General features: G+C 37.3%; 1 protein-coding gene across 3 annotated transcripts; it reads left to right on the top strand.

Annotated features, from left to right (window-relative positions):
* Nucleotides 1–303: 303 nt before the first annotated feature.
* plcd1b (phospholipase C, delta 1b) lies at nucleotides 304–15,518 on the top strand. 3 transcript variants are annotated; one of them, XM_038300522.1, is made up of 15 exons: nucleotides 304–381; nucleotides 3,869–4,027; nucleotides 4,557–4,785; nucleotides 4,951–5,080; nucleotides 9,142–9,370; nucleotides 11,228–11,429; nucleotides 12,536–12,680; nucleotides 12,771–12,923; nucleotides 13,013–13,168; nucleotides 13,255–13,408; nucleotides 13,935–14,051; nucleotides 14,170–14,348; nucleotides 14,430–14,562; nucleotides 14,657–14,806; nucleotides 15,080–15,518. In XM_038300522.1, the coding sequence occupies exons 1-15, from the start codon at nucleotides 348–350 to the stop codon at nucleotides 15,169–15,171; spliced, it is 2,262 nt and encodes a 753-aa protein (XP_038156450.1). In that variant the 5' UTR covers nucleotides 304–347; the 3' UTR covers nucleotides 15,172–15,518. The 3 variants fall into 3 exon arrangements, with proteins under 3 accessions (XP_038156450.1, XP_038156449.1, XP_038156451.1); XM_038300521.1 differs by lacking the exon at nucleotides 304–381 and adding an exon at nucleotides 2,683–2,835; XM_038300523.1 differs by lacking the exon at nucleotides 304–381 and adding an exon at nucleotides 2,687–2,807.
* The last annotated feature ends 2,183 nt before the right edge of the window (nucleotides 15,519–17,701 follow it).

Raw genomic sequence — 17,701 nt, forward strand, 5'->3', positions numbered from 1 at the left:
ATCTGAATAATAATTCTTTGCAATAGGGTAATTTAAGCCAGTACATGATGGCACAGGCCAGTTTGAGGTGTAACCTGCCTTGTTGTGACATCAGCAACCAGCTTGAATGACAAGCTTGTCAAACCGGTGTTTGAAGCCTGGAGCAGCGCCCTGTATTCAGAGTGCAACCATTTAGCAGTTTGTGCGGCTGCGTCAAAGACGAGCTCCTCTCGATTTACAGAGATTTGCCTTTTCCCGTCTGCAAAGGTGCGCGCAGGAAAAGCAGAGAGCATCTACTCATGAAAAGGAGGCGCGAATGAGGAGAAAAACTGAACAAACATAAAAGAGGAAAAATAGCGATAGAAGAGATGGAGACAAATGGAATCGACAAAAAAATTACAGGTGGGGCTCATATTTTATTTATCTTTAAGTTTTTTTTTTTAATTATTGTTCTGTATCTGTTGGGTGTATACCCTTTTTTTTTACTTCTATAACTCTAAAACACCTGATACTAAACATGAGATTATGTGTATTTAAATAAAAAAGACAAAGACTATTTTTATGACCTAACACTATGTTCTTCTGCAGCTACTGCGGTACATTTCAAGATCAGTTTCAGCCTAAAGGTGTGGCCCCTCCATACACCTTGTTACATGCACAAACACAGGTGTTGGCAAACCAAAACAGAGCCTCGTCCTTGCTTTGACTAGTCATCCATATTCAAACACACGTTCTTATGGTTATCCAGCGTTATTAACCTGTTTGTTTTTACAATGTTTTATGACGTAAAAGGCGCGAGGAAAGTCATAACGCTGTTAAATCACAGCACGTGAAGTACCACAGTCTGACCACGAGATGGCGCCAAAGGGAAGAAGATTGAATAAGGAGAGGCTGCTTTTCTGCAGATTATTTAGATTTTTCATTCGAATTTCTGACCACCTATAATATTCCTCTGCGTCTTCCTAATTTCTTACATTTAGTGGTTGTCTAACCCTTTAGTCTCCCTTTTATTCACAAACTACGAGGTTCCGCTTTTTTCCAGTAGGTGGCGCTAAGAGGCCTTTGAAATTAGTGTCAATATCAGTACGGTAATTTAATCTTACAGCACTGAGGAATTTGTGGATTATAATTGCTCTACATATAATTCAAAGTATTTAGAATGGACAAATTTGAGATTTAAAGCTTAAGCTATATTTGAAGTTTAAATTTTAATGAGGCTCCTTAGCCTCCTAGGGAAATATATCTTCTTTTTTGAGTTATTTCAAATGTAATTTTAATTACAATGTAATTACAATCTGTGATGAGTGTAGACATATTTGCTTGGGTGTGACCTATTGCCAAGAGGTAATGTTGATTTCAAGCTGGACTCACTCTTATGTTTTACAAACTGTACTAACACCTTTTGTTACATTTCCATTAATTAAATGAAAGTTTTTTTAATCGCATTTTATCATCCGTCATCGTCAAAATATTCTGTACAAGTCTGATATGTCTGGTTATTGTGGGTTTTAGGCCGAGTTCCTTCTAAGTCTTTGCGGAATAGAAACCAAAAGTATTCAAATGGTCTCTTTTTAAATATTCACATATGCAATAAAAGGAAATCAACTATTCAAACTATCCTCAAACTCTTAAGAAATACTGACCCTGAACTTCTAGATACACTCTAGTTCCCTGTGTACTTGAATCAATGGCTGAATCATGTCCTCCACTTATTGTGTGTGTCCTTCATCTGAGTGAAGCATTCATTTTATTTGGGTGTGTTGGAACAGGGATGGACTTTAAAGTCTCAAGGCCATAGTTTCTTAAGGAATGGAGTTGGGGCAATTTCAGATTTGTAAAGTTGTTTAAGTTAAGTACAACGTCAGACACATTTCAAGAGCCAGACAATTTTGTTTCTTCATTATTATTTTTTTTGTTTCTTCTTTAAAAAGTTCCCTTTGAACAAAAGAAGTAGGATTATATCCAAGCAGCCTTAAGTTTATCATCACAGACTGTTTGCTGCAGATATAAAACGTGGGAAAACGGCAGTTATGGCTTTTTTTATTGGCAGTAAGGATGAAGGATATCTCATTAAATCACACTGGGATGGTGGCACACAACTGCTTTCTGTAAACATGTTAGTGCAAGTATTTGTGTGTGTGTGTGTATATATATATATATATATATACAGATATATATATACAGATATATATATATATATATATATATATATATATATATATATATATATATATATATATATATATATATATATATATATATATTTGCATATATACATACACAGAGATAGATATATTTTGTTTATATCACAATCGTTGTTGTATTTTGTCCTCTTTGTTGTGTTAGTGAATGTTTATTGTTTGCCACTTCCTACTAATTGCATGGCGCTTAATTATTAACAAGCAGGGTTTGTTGCTTAACTGTATCCTTGGTAATTTGTAACGCTGACCTATTATTGTTTAGAGAAATGCTGCAAGCATTTATGCCTCATAGCCACACATTCTCATATTAAAATACCCTCTACAGAAGTTTTAGTTGCATGAAAAGTAGAATAGTTGTAGCTCATCAAGTGGAGTTGTATCCGTTAAATCAGGCTTTAAGTAGGTCATGGCTGTCAGCTGACGGTCTGAGGAAGTCCTGGGAGCAGAGAGGCAGACTCTTGGGTCAGATGGTAACGCCCTTTCCTTCACACCGCTTCTCTCTCGCTGATCGCTTCAATAAAACCCCCTGAAGCCTCTCGGCAGCCGTGGAGCAACATGTCATGCGTGCAGAGACAGCATAAACTCAGCAAATCTGAGGAATTACTCCGCAATGCTTCCAGCCAGAAGGTGATACAAACAAATGCAAAACTCCTAGGTATGTTGCGCAACGAGCAGATGTTTGATCAGAGGTTTAATCCAGGAGTTACATGAAAAAGCGTAGTTGTTACACAGCATGCCTATAGGTTTATGTAGCGCTGTGTCTTTACTTAATCCGATGGTTCTGTGCGTTCAGAAAGTATCTCTGAGTTTGGTTTAGTTGGAGATGCCTGCAGGGAAGGCAGGCAGCATGAATGGGCTGATGGTTTGAATTAACTCACACGTGTTTTCTTCAAAATGGTATTCAGTCCTGAAGTGGTGTTGATGTCTGCTGTAAGGAATGGGTCCATAGCTTATTATTGAGAACCTAAGTAAAAAAAAAAAAAAAAAAAAAATGTTTCAAAGCAAAAATTAACCCTACTGCTGTTAAAATATTATCACTAATAGTTAAAGTTAGATCCATGACTTTAACAGTGTTTGTGTTTTGTTTTTTGCAACTGAGACAATTGTATTAATTCTTGGAAGATGTGAGCAGAGTGAGGTAGCCATCCTTCAGTCTGCTGAATGGAAAACAGTGACAAATGAGAGACTTTCTAGATATAATCCATAGAAATGACTTAACAGCAAATTTTTGAATTTTTAAAATCCCTTAAAGGGGAACACTGTTTTGGACCCTTGATTTTATGTTATTACATCATGTTCTACTCACCCATATGAGTTTTGTGTCATTAGGAGCTGTTCTGAAGATATTCGGTTAGGTTATATCCAAGTAATGTCTTCCTACGGGCAACGACTTGAAGGCACAAACTAAACTGTTCATAATTTATTCTTTATGGTACGCCAGCATTCATAACATGTTGGCGAATCGCTGTCCCCCAGACATCTGTGGTTATATTTTTTTATATTTATACTTTTTTTAAACAAAGCGGAGTGTGTATGATGTCACAAAACTCATATGGGTGAGTAGAACATGATGTAATAACATAAAATCAAGGGCCCAATGTAAAAAAGACGGTGTTCCCCTTTAATTTGAAAAACTTGATCTTTGAATTTCCCTCATTAGTAGCTGATATCCATCTCTTTATCTTCAGGTATGGAGGGCGATCCGGACCTCCAGTTCCTCTTGCAAGGCGGAGACCTCCTCAAGGTCCTGTCCTCATCCTGGAAGAAGACCCGCTGTCTTAAACTCCAGGAGGACTGTAAGACCATGTGGCGAGAATCTAAGAAAGTCTTCAAGTCAAGCCAGACCTGTGAGTCCAGTCCTTGATTGTTTTTTATTTTATTTGCCATTATTAAATAGCTAGATCAATTTAAATGTTGATATGTTTTGGTATAGATGGGTATTTAGAAAAGTTGCGCTCCCAAAGCTGTAAAACCAGAGTCTGTGTAACTTGGTATTCTCACCAACAATTGGGTCGTTCATATGAGTCCAGTGGGTGTGTCTGAAGAGATGGTTGTAATTTTTTTTTTATGTATGAGGAGGAGTGAGCTATAATAGCCCCTGTCATGTTTTGTGATGTCCATAAATTGGTTTCATGTGGTCACTGGCTGATAAGTACATATGTGTGACTCCTTACTGGTGTTTCCTTTATGACTAAATCAATATCTATAATGACAGCTTTATGTTTATGAAGCCAGCTCCTCATTAGTGTAAACTGGCATAAAGAGGCATGGACATACTTATTTTTATGCATGAAGGCACAATTAGTCCTTTGCAGGAATGAAACCATAGATAATGCACCATAAAGTAATGTATGATTAACTATGTGCTGTCTTCAGTTCCAGTCGACAGCATCTCAGCGGTTCGACTCGGCCGTCAGTCGGAGGGCTTGAAGAAGAGTACAGAAGAGCAGGTGGAGGGTCGCTGCTTCACCATCCTGTTTAAGGGTCGCCGCAAGAACCTAGACCTCATAGCAAGCTCTGAGGAGGAGGCCAGGCGCTGGGTGAGAAGCCTGGAAAAACTCGTCTCCAACATCAACAACCTCAACCGTCAGCAGACTACAGAGCAGTATCCTTACACAAGCATATGAGGGCCTATTCAGAATAAAGCTGATTCAAACAGGAGTCTGGAGTTTACTGACCCAGTCCTCCATGTTGTGTTTCTGAAGCCGGTAAATCAAGGTCTCACCTGCAAACCCCTGCGCTGTATTCTCCTTACATGCAAAATTCACAGCTGGATTTTCAGCTGCCTGAGGAAAGCAGACAAGGACAAAGATGATAAACTGAGTCAGTCGGAGATGAAGAGGTTCCTGCAGCTGATCAACATCGAGTTGGATGATGACTACGCAGAGATGCTCTTCAAGGTGATGCAGATTTTTGGATCTAAACTTCCAAGTTATTTCATGATAAAATCTAATGCAAATTTTAATCTACATTATTTTTTGTGTACACATGCGTCGTTAATGAAAGTTTGGATCTTAAAGTAGTCATATTGCATTTAAAAAGCTGCGGGTTAAATGCTATTATTCACCGCTGCCACATGAAGATGCAATATTGGCAAAGCACTCGGCGTAGGGTTGCATATTAATCTACGCACTGATGGGAAAACTACATGTGCTCAGTTATCAGAGCGCTCTGATTTGCTTGATGCAGCTGAGTTTAATTACTTCCACTCCTATTTTTCAGAATGCACTGTGGCAATGGGAAGAGGGGAGGCGGTTGCACCAGCAGATGTTTGCAATATTTTATTTTTCTTAAGTGTTAAATTGATTACACATGATCTTGGATAATTGGATGCCCAACTCTGCAGAGAAAAGGCAAAAAAAGAGAGAAATTTTTTTTTTTTTATTAATGTCACTGTTTTCGGGAATTAGTTTAAACCTACATGCTCTGAATGAGTGAAAATTTCACTTCCAGCTAAGATGGTTAGAATGTAAAATGGTCACCTGTTTTAACTCGCATATTAGGTTATATCATGATGGACAGGAAGAACTTTGTTTTGCCTATATTTTTAAACTGTTTTTATCAGTTTTTACCTAAATATATTGAATTTCCTCAGGTTAGGGCAGAGAATGAAGGTTTATATGTATATTTCATATTACATCTGTCCTTACCTGCTGAGGAGGATAAACGGAACAGTACAACTGGACAATTATGCAATGCAATATAATCACAATTTTAAAAAATAAGATTTAAAAATTGCAGTCGCTCCATTTTTCCCTCCAGCCCCTTTGGTGGGAGTAGCACACCTAAAGGGGTTTTGTTGCCACACAGAAGGGGAGAGTTTTGTGTGCAGATAAATGCATCCTTGTAAGCATTTTTCCATATAACATTACGACTATGGACTTTGAGGTGAGTCCATAGGGACCCCAGAGCATAAATATGCAGGTGGCAGGGGGAAATAGATGTAAAACAGCAGTTTTGGTTGGAAAAAGTTGCAGTTTAAAATTTTGGCTTAAGTTAATAGAAAAAAATTACATATTTGAATAAAAATGATGCAGCTATATTGTTAGATCCATTAAAGTTGATTTTTCCATTCGTTCCATCTCACTGAATTTTTCATATGAATTTGAAACTTTCAAATCTGCATTTAAGGCCTAGTTATAGAGGCAGACATTTAATTATCAACTAATCAAGAGTGATAAATAGCACTTTAATCTTATAATAATAATAATAAAAAAACAATTCTGTTATTATTATTATTATTAACAGTAAAATGCATTGTATTTGTGACATGTTGCAATCATCCCCAAACAATGATGCAACTGTCTGTGGGTCTGGGCTCCATTGCAACATCTGACTCTTAGCCTTCTATTGCAAATAATGAGAAACATCTTTAATTAGCTTTAAATGGTGTTGACTATAAACTCAAAGAATATTGTACAGATTAATGGTTTGTCTAATCCGGACAATAGACCAGAATCAAATGTAAAAACACATATATATATAAACACATATATGTGTTTATATATGGGAGATAATGTCATCAGATGGATCAAAACGCAAACTCTGAAAACCAAAAGTGGGGAAGAAAAGTCCCTTTTAAAAAAGTATATATAGTGCCATGTGTTTTATTCATTTATTTAAATTTTTTTTCTTTGAACAACTCAAACATTATTGTAAGTGAATCAATAGCATAGGATTGTGATGTGAAAGGAAAACATCATAATCTTGCAAGTGTTAGCTTGAATAAGAATCTTAATTTGTGTGGAACAAATTTCTGATTATGACCACAAACAATCAGCCTGTAGGGCAGACAGTTCATTCTGGAATTGGTCTAGTATGGCCAGAATACCTTGTTTTTATTCTTGTTTAGGGTTTTGAAACTATGACTTGCCTCCTTAGACTTTTTGTTCATGTCCAATATTGACTTCAATCCAATATCAGGGAAAATTACATGGCATTAAATCAGCCTGCATCTAAAATCCCCTATATTAGCATGTTTATATAAATACCCTACTTCCTTTAAAAGTTAATGTAACTATTTATTTAAACTATTTATTTATTCAAACCTTTGCTAATATTCAGCACTTTAAACCAAGTAATAAAAGAATGTATGATTTGTGTTTATATCATATCTAGCCCATACCAGTACCGTCAGAACTCAAAAGAAACAATAATAATATCATATTGGAAATAAAAAGGCCATATCTGGACATCCCTACTTTTCAGAAAGGCAAGTGGAGGTCTGGTTGTTCTCCCAGCTGTTACTGCGGCCCTCTTGATTTAAACTTGCTGAATTCTCAGTATTTGTGCATTCAAAAATGCAAGATAATGTGTAAAACTAAACCTGATTGCTACACATTATTAGTACCTTTTACTAGTTTACCCTTGACTGTCTCTCTGTTCGATGCATCCCTTATGGTGGGAAGATAAGTCAATAAAAATGTTTGCATAGGTGTCTGAATTTGTAGATTTAAGTCAATCAACGTCAATATATTTCAAGATTTTTTATTTGTGGGCTGCACGGTGACCCTGACAGGACTAAGGGGGAAAAATGAAAGATGGATGTTTATTTGTTCCTCGTTGCCAGCTGTTAAATAAAAGTCACACCGTGTGGGCGAATAGGTTTAGAAGTCACAACTTTCTAACAATAGAAGTATGAATATCAAATTAAAGGGTACAAAGTTGACTTTTACACTCCTTACCAATTGGTGCCAGTAATGTATCTGCTCTGCAACCACCATTAAACAAGAAGAGGAAGAAAACAAAACCACTAATCACATTTTTTTTGCTGAAATTGTGTTTTCAGCGCATGCACTGCCTTATATTCGATCAATGGTTTGTTTTTGCCTTGTTTTTAAAAAGCTAGTTAGCTGCAAAACTCCTCACTGCCACCAGCTGGTGAGGCTTTCTTACTGCTTCATCAGAGGTTGTAAATTCATACTACCGGTAATAAATTTGGGATTTATACCTATATTGCTGCAAAGTTGTGATTCCGATGCAACATGTGAAAAAATTTAAGTCTAACATCTCTTCAAGGTTATTTACTTACATTTACAAATTCAGAAACCTAAGAATCCTTTTTTTTTATGACAGTTATCTCACCCCATATTCTCCTGTCTTTGACTAAAGCCATGTTTTGGTAGGTGTGTAGGGATACCAGAGGAAATGGGGCTGCATACCAAAGCCCAACTCCATTTTTCACATTCCTCCGCTTCACAATTATGCACGACTTTGAGTGTTTTGTTGGGCTTTCGTGTCAAAGAAAAAGACAGAGGACATTTGTGGAAACATTCAAAAGTTGTGAAAGCTTTTTCAAAATACTCTGCATGTGAGAGAAATTATGGAATGGTTTAAAAAAAACAACAACATGCTTCTAAGTAGGAGGGATCGTCAGCAACTGGGAATGTGGTCAGATAAATGGCTCTTCCTGCTCCTTATGGTAGAAATAGATACTGTGTGTTGTGGAAGTAAGTGAAGAAAAAACAACAACAACAACTATACAACTCTTCACTTAGTGACGTAACCCATACATTAATGGGAAGAGTTACATTAGGATATTTTACACTGAATAACAGTAATGAAGGCTGTTTCATTAAAATGTCAGTTGAAAATAAAGAGAAGTTTTTTTTCCAGCAAGATGTTGCCCATTTTTTAGCTTTGGAAAACTTTCATTGAAATGACAAAACCGTAACTAATTCTGGGTTCTTTTAATGAATTAATAAATAAAAGAAGCACATTTTGAATTTCTGCACTTTAACACAGATAAGCTTTCAAAGGAATCATATCAAAGGAAATTTGGGGGTTTGCTTTCTGGATAAAGGCAAAATTAAGACATTTTTAATATATAAAATGTTTGTATGTTTTTTCCTCATGTTATTTGCTGCTTTTTTAAATTTTTATAGATTCTTATCTTTCAAAATAACAGTGCTAACTGATGCATATTATTAAACACCTGTGAACTCTGTTTCCACAATAACAGCAATGTGACAAATCCAATTCGGGATACCTCGCTGGAGCGGAGATCGAGCATTTTTACGATCTGTTGACCCATCGGGAGGAGATCGACGTCATCTATGGGGAGTTCGCCAAAACCACGGGCTTCATGAGTGCCCAAAACCTGGTGGAGTTCCTGATGAAGGAGCAGAGAGAGAAAGCCACCCTAGCTGATGCCAAGCAGATCATTGAGAAGAACGAGCCAGATGAACAAGGTCAGTTAAGGGCTGGAGCTCTGGCACTTTAAAAAACAGGTGCAGCCTGATTACATTCTTGAGTACATAGAATAGAAAATGACCCACATTGGCGAAATTGTGGCAACAAAAGATTATAGCAAAAGTGGTCACACAAATGTGGACCTTAAAAAGTGTATAGAAATAACAGAATGACAGATTTATGGACATAAACAAACATTATATAAGGGTTTATCAATACAAGGGCTTCAATGTAACTGCATGAGGATGAATTTTTATTTTTCTCTTTATCCTAAAGACACGTCTGCATCTTGACTGGAAGGGTTTTATTTTGCACTCCATTTTCACTCAGATAAAATTAAAATTTGGAAAGATTGTTACCAGGGGCAGAGCTATAAAAGTGTCAGAGGGGGGCGGCGCCAGGTACCCCCAAATGATTGACTTGTCACATCAGCAGCTCAGTCCTGTCCTGTACAGCACTTTGTGATATGAAGTGCAAAAAAAGACTTAAGTAAAAGTATAGTCGCTTCAATGAAAATGTTACTGAAAAAATGTAAAAGTTAAACTTTGAGTAAGTTACTTTTGTAAGCAAAAAAAAAAATATATATATATAAGAGAAGAAACTAAAATCTGAAAGAAAACATTAAATTAATTTTGCACCAACAATGATTTATATGGTAAAATGGTCTCTACTTGTAAGGCAAGAGACCATTTTACCACTACAAAGACAATTCAAAGTGTTTTACATGAATGAAAAAAAAAATTTAAAAGCAAGAAGAAAGCAAATAAAACAGCTGGATCACAAAATTAGTTGAATGATACCTTAGTTAAGATTTTAGCTTTACCATCCAAAGGTAGTTCTAAAGAAATGGGTTTTTAACTTTGATCTAAAATATTCAATCCCTTATTCATAAATACATTGTTACGCTATAGGCCAAGTTACATTTTAGATTTTTATATTTGTTTATAAATAACAAATGGCTTACACAAATCATGTCCTCTTCGTACCCAACATGTGCATAGTTAAATATATTTAATGTTTAGGAAAAGAACATCCTCCTTTAGTGTTTGAATACATAAGGTATTCAAACACTAAAGGTTAGCATTAAAAGCTAACAGCTTTTAATGCTAAAAGCTGGGAAGTTGTTACCGAGCACAGAAATTAGTATATTCCACTATTTTGTTTGGGTTTTTTTTTTTTTTTTTTTTTACTCTAAACTTGAACTTTGATATGGGTTCAGTAGGTCAGATTTAATCCCCAGATTAACACTCTGATTTACAGAGGTAAATTTGTTAGAACTAGCTTTTCTTCTTGGTCCTTGCAATGTTCTCAACCTCCCTTACTTTCAAAAACCTTTCTGTATAACGCAAAGCTTTATTCATTATTCTAATTCTATTCAGTTTATTTAAATAACGCCAATTCACAGACATGTCATCTCAAGGCACTTTACAGAGATAATTCAGCCAGATCAAACAATCAGATTGCTTTTTTAAAGAAAAACCAGTTGATTACATCAACTCATTGACTCAAAGCCAATCCCTCACACCAACCATGCTGGTAGCGACAGTGGAGAGGAAAACTTCCTTTTAACAGGAAGTTGCCAAAGCCAGCTGGGGTTAAAGGAGAGGGAAACGGACAGAGAAAGAATTTTACTCCTGGTTGTTTTGGACTGTAAACTACTATCTCTGCAATACAGTAAATGGTTGATACCAAAGTTTCTTCTGAGTACCAATAATGAAAACCTAGTAGCAGTGGTTGTCACATAGCATATATTCATATCTTTATATGTTCTAGCATTTTGTTCATATTGATAATTACCTATTTATAACATCAGAAATTATTCTGTAATAACTTTTATTGCTTTTGCTCCCTTTTAGCCAAGGCCAAAGAGCTGCTGTCCAAAGATGGCTTCCTCATGTACCTCCATAATCCAGATGCCATGCTCCTCAATCCAGATCACAAGGTGCTGCATCATGACATGCAGCAGCCCCTCAACCATTATTTCATCTCCTCCTCGCACAACACCTACCTAATGGAGGATCAACTGAAAGGACCTAGCAGCACAGAGGCTTACATCAGGTAACAAACTCATCCTCTGTCTTCTGCGTGGAGGACGGCGTGAGCTGATTAACATCAGCTTAGTCCGCAGATGTTTATCCAGGTTTTGCTGGGACTTACCTCTATATCCTGGAGAGATGTGGTAGGGGAGACTGGATGATAATAATTACTGTTTTTGCAGAAAGCACCCTGAAATGTTAAAGAATGAATTCAGAACATTACAAAATAGTTTCTTCATACCTTTTAAATCTTTTACAAATACCAGTCTGAGTATTCAGCGCCACTTATTCAACAATTCATTAAATGGTTTTAGTGGTTGCTACAGCTGCAGGTTGGGTGTCTCTCCATCTAATTCTACTCAGGGCGTCTGACATCAGGGTTTAAGTCTTGCTACAGAACACTGACTGTTGAATTCTGCCTGAGGCATACAAATATGCATCAATACTTTACTTTGAACTATTTAGAATCTCTCCCCTCCATTCTTCATGCATTGTGTCATGATCTCTGGCCAGCTTCCCTTAGAAGATTCCCTCAACCTTAGAAGATTGAAACAGACAAAAGAAAAGGAAAGACAGCAGCTGGTTTATCTGTTGATGTTGCCAGAATGAAGATAAAATAGGAAATTTAGGTATCAGTCTGATCAGATTATTAATCAGCTAAATCTGATTAAAGATGGTGCGCTCTGACTTTGAATTTGAAGCACCAAAGGCATTTTGGATGGTATATGTGTCATCTCACCACCTACAATGATAAAAAAAAGTTATTTGTAATGGTTGCTAAATAACTGTTTTCCCTCCTTTTTATGTTTTACATTTATTGCAGAGCTTTAATTTTCTGCAACATGCAGCACTTTGCAAACCAAAACCAAAAAGTTTCCTTCAGCCATCCTGAGCTCCTTATTTCACATCTTTTCATTTCCCTGCAAACAGCTAATTTTTCTAGCGGATTTTTCGAGAGCCTTCTTATTGGTTATGGTGTAAATAGACGTCCCCCTCCTGAGCTGTGGATGTTTCTGGCTCTCGCTTAGCTAAAACAACCCTCTTATCTGCTGTGATGAGTGAAGCTTGTGGTTGTAATGCTGAAAGGTGCCGTAGTGAGTTTTTAAAGATGGTTTGTTGATTCTTCAGGGCTCTGATGAAGGGCTGCCGCTGTGTGGAGCTGGACTGCTGGGATGGATCGGACAACGAGCCAGTGATCTACCACGGTTACACCCTAACCTCGAAGATCCTCTTCAAAGATGTCATCAAAGCAATAAAGGAGTATGCCTTCAAGGTGTGGTTTATTTGTAATCTTTGGCAGCATCTTGTGAATTGTCTATTGTGACACTTTCTTTTTTTTTTTTCCCTCCTGTCGTCCTCCAAGACATCCGACTATCCAGTAATTCTTTCCTTGGAGAACCACTGTAGCGTAGAGCAGCAGTCGGTCATGGCCAAGCATATGACCTCCATCCTGGGGAGCGCGCTCGTCACCACTCCCCTGGGTGACAGCATGCCCACCAACTTCCCATCGCCTGAGGTTGGTTGACATCAGTTCAGCTGGTTTAGGGCTTTGATGGTAAAAGGTTTCAGCTCCACGGTGTCATAATGAGGTGTGCTCTTCTACAGGAGCTGAAAGGGAAGTTCCTGATTAAAGGGAAGAGGTTAAACAAACTGGAAGCCAGCTTTGCTGATGTTTCTCCAGAGGACGAGGATACCGATGTGACAGAAGAAGAAGAGTCTGGCAATGAGGCTGAGAAAGAACCAGAGGAAAAGAAGAGCAAGGTGAGGGGGGGTACATCAGCGGTGTATTGATGAGTCACCCTATATTTTTTGATGAATGTCTAACGTTTTTATTTTTGTTTTAAAAGAAAAAGCTCAAACTAGCAAAGGAGCTGTCCAACATGGTGATCTACTGTAAGAGCGTCCATTTCCATGGCTTTGAAGACGCCAGAAAAAACCTGGGCTTTTATGAGATGTCTTCCTTTAAGGAGGGAAAAGCCATGAATCTGGCTGAGGACTCGGGTAAGGAAATCAGCCTGAGCATTTTTAACTGTTGCTTAGAGTCCTGGTTCACCATGCAGAGGTATTCATACCTGTTTTGAACTTTCCACACATTTCTTTCTGTAAGAAACACTATTTTACAATTCTGATTTACACAATTTTATGTGAGAGCAACACAAAAGGGCACAAGATTTGTATTTGTTCCTTGTTTAGCCCCTTTTACACTAATGGCTCTAAATAAAACCCAGTTCTACCAATTTGCCACACATTTTGTCCACCTAAGGTCAAATTTAATTTTATCTCAGTCTAAACGGCTCAAAATTTTCTATGAGAACATGGAGATCACCACATTGAAACATGGTAGTGGGTGCATAATGGTGTGGGAAAACTGTAGTAGAGATTTGAATTCGGGTCAGATCTGATGGGAATATTTATAGAGCTAAATGCAGGACTATCCTGGATATAAAACCTGTTTGTGAAAGAGTTCAGCCTGTAAGGGTACTTTTGCAAGAAACTAAAAAAACGGTCCCTTTTTTTGTTTTTGCAGCAAACGCCTACATCCGACATAACGTGGAGAAACTGAGCCGCATTTATCCTGCAGGCTCAAGGACTGACTCTTCAAACTACAACCCATTGCCGCTGTGGAACGCAGGCTGCCAAATTGGTACAAATCCAGTTGTTTTGGGGTTTTTTTGTTTTGTGTTTTAGCGGATATCATCAGGTTCTGATGGGAAACGGGCCCTCGTTTACATTTCTTCATTCTCCTTCTTGATGCGCTTCAGTCGCCTTGAACTTCCAGACATCCTGCAAAGAGATGGACATAAACCAGGGTAGGTTCGTGGTCAACGGCAAGAGCGGCTACGTTCTCAAGCCGGCTTACATGAGGGACGTTTCCACTGAGTTCGATCCGATCACCCTGACCCGGGGAGAATGGCTGCAGCACAAGACGCTGCATGTCATGGTGAGGCCACCGGGGGCAGGATGATGAGTTATGTTCATGAGGGAACCTATTCAACCATAATACGTTTGCATCTGCCACCAGGTCATATCAGCCCAGCAGCTTCCCAAAGTCAACAAGAAGAAAAGCTCCATTGTGGATCCATTTGTTACAGTGGAGATCTACGGAGTACCAGCCGACGTAGCAGAACAGAAGACCAGTCCTGTTGATAACAATGGTAACATTTAGCTTTCTTCTCTATTTTTTTTTATTTTTGCTTTAATCAGAGATGCGAGATGCTGCTTATAACATATTTCTGGCTTTGTTTGAAGGTTTTAACCCAGCCTGGAATGAGCTCTTCCAGTTTGAAGTGTACGTGCCGGAGCTGGCACTGGTTCGCTTTCTCATTGAGGACCACGACTCCACATCTGGCAACGAGTTCATCGGCCAATACACTATTCCATTCAACAGCTTACAAATGGGTATGTATATTTTCCCCCTTTCTAGTAATTTCAAGTCTCCAATATTCGGGAAATATTTTATATTGGAGCCAAAAACTAAAAAAAGAAAAAAAATCTATGTACATTTTGTAATTCAAAAGATAACTATTTGGGTTGGTTAGTTGCATGAAATACATTGGGGCTGTTTGCTCTCTGTTAGCCTTTTTTGTGAGGGAAGAAACATAGATCTCATTTTAGACTCTACACAAACGGCTCCTCTCATTCCTGATCTTCTTTATGCTCCCACCCACACAGGATACAGACACGTGCCTCTGCTCAACAAGAATGGTGACCTCCTCCCCTCAGCTGGACTATTTGTGTTCGTCATGGTCGTGGATGCTCAATGAAACATCAGACTGTGTGTTACTGCCACCCCTCTGCTACAAACCTGGTTCACATGTTTGTTTGTTTTTTTTCTTTTAGGGGATGATTTAACTTATAAATTTTATTCTAGTAGATTCTAATGAGACTAAAGAAAAAATGATTTTATGCCTGAAAACCAACTCATTTGTTCCTAATTTTAGCCAGAATATTTTAAGAAAGTATAATTTTACATAATTTAGGGAAACAAACTTCGACAAAAACAAATGTTTTCACTAATTATCTTAGCCTCTGATTGTTTTTTTTAGTTTTGATGTAGCTTTATCTGACTTATTTTCATTGAAATCACTTAACATAAAAGTGTGAAACTGTGTGTTGTCTTATTTTTACTATTTTTTTGTGAAACAAGCAGATTTTTCCTTGATTTGAGAAGTCAAGGCAATTTACAGATGGATAAAAGGATTTATGCTAAAAAAAAAAGAGGAAACAACAAATTTTTTATGTCAAGTGCATACTATCAAATCTTTTTAAGGGAAATAGATTTACCTTAAGACATTTGCACTTCTAGATCTGTTTTTTGCAGCAGCTTTACATTGATGTGCTTCAGGAAAAGCACACAAGAAGGAAACTTCCTCATGTCTTCCCACAGAAAAAAGTAATTGCCAAGTGAACTTTGGGATGACACACCTTGGGTATACAGGACGTTGATAAAAGACAAGGGAGTGCTGCAGGAGTGTGAAGAAGCTTGTGAGTTTCTCCTTTTCAGATAAATTCAATGCATCAGTTAAAGGAAGAAAACTTTGCCTCATTACATAAAAAGCTTTAGCTTTGAGATAATTTAATGAATCAAGAATTCACTGTAAGAAACCAGCATTTGTTCTGTTGCAAAGTTCCTTCTTTCTTTGTTGGCAGTCCTGTTTAAGGTTATTTTGAACTAAATTAATTGTTATTTTAGTAGTATATGGAAAATGATAGGGAAATCCAATATTAAGGGTAATTTATTCAGTAGGGGATAAAAAAAACAACAGTTTTTAACCAAATCCAAATAATTGTCATTACTTAACAGCAGGCCTGCACCAAGCATGCCTCCTATGAGATTTTAAAGAGCATAGAGTTAGACGGACTATTCCTCTTTTGTTTAAAATCGTCTTGGTCTTCAGCCCATGTCGAAAGGAATTTGGCCTTAAAAGCTTGTTTAGTGTCTGGTGAGCCGTTTAAATTTAATTTGGCCATCTGTTCCTGGTGAAAGACCCAATGACAAGGGAAAGGCTCAGATGCCTAAAAAAAAAAAAAATCAGTGACCCACCACATACCTCCCTGTAAGCATCCAATTCCCTTTTTTACATAATCATTTAGTGTTCAAGTCCAACAACCCTGGAGTTTGAATTTCCCTTAATATAGCACTGTCCTTGTGATGTTGCATGGGGCAAACTCATGTTTTTGTTTGTGATCTCAGGACAGGAAATTATTTTTCAGGCACCAGGTTGGTATGCAGGTGGAATCTGATGGTTGTTATGGATACTTGGTAACACACAAATGCTGCAGTTTGAACAATTTCAAATGCATCATTATCCTGGTTATTTTTCCATGGATGCAAAATATAAAAGTCATTATCCAGCCAGGACGATGTAAATGATGGCTGTCTGTGGCATGTCATGCATAAACCTTTCCAAGTTTAAAAAAACAAAACAGGTCTGTTTTTAAAGACTTTCTAACCCCACCTGGCTCAATCAACCACCACACCCATACCAGATTACTAGAACTGAAGTCAGTAATGCATTTAAAAGAAAAAACCTGACATGAAGGTTAAATATCTAAGACAGTTAATTGATATCCACCAGTGAGCAAAAGTACTTAGGCTGTAGGATTCCTGAGAACCACCATGCATTTTAAGTGTCCTACAAAAATTATCCTAAGAGCACATTAATGTCTCATTCAGGTGGTTACATGCACAGAAAAAAAGAAAAAAAAATGCATTGTCTTATTTCAAGTGCATATTATCTGATTTTAGGAGTGAAAATGCCTAAAATGAAATTTCCCTACTCAAATTAAGGGTAAAAAACACCTAATTTAAGAAATGCTGACATATTCCTAAATCGTCTTTGCAGTGATCAACAATCTGCTTAAAAAAAAAAAAAATTGAGAAAACAATCTATAGACATGACAATACTATCTTTTTGGACGAAATGCAGTTATATTTGGAGTAAAACTGGCAGTGTTTAAGAAAAAAGGACAAACAGCCAAACACTGTGGTGGTCCAGTGCTACACTCCTACCCTCAGTAACCACAAGAAAAACCTGAAGACAACCGGCTTTGGGAAAAGACCAAAAGTCAACCAGCTTATCTGTTTTTATGGATAATTAAAGAGAAGAATGTGGAGTGACAGTTAAAATCTGACTGAGATGCTTCACCATAGGAAAATGTTTAAAAATCCTCCAAAATGGATGTTTATTTTTGCTTCTTTGTGTTATATTTGGTTAAGTCTTCCAAGTACATCAAACCAAATATCCAAGACAGTGGTTCTGCTAAAGGTGAGTTATCATGTCAGTAGAGTTA

The sequence above is a fragment of the Cyprinodon tularosa genome, unplaced genomic scaffold, assembly GCF_016077235.1.
Source record: "Cyprinodon tularosa strain WSP-4 unplaced genomic scaffold, ASM1607723v1 ctg45, whole genome shotgun sequence".
Lineage (NCBI taxonomy): Eukaryota > Metazoa > Chordata > Actinopteri > Cyprinodontiformes > Cyprinodontidae > Cyprinodon > Cyprinodon tularosa.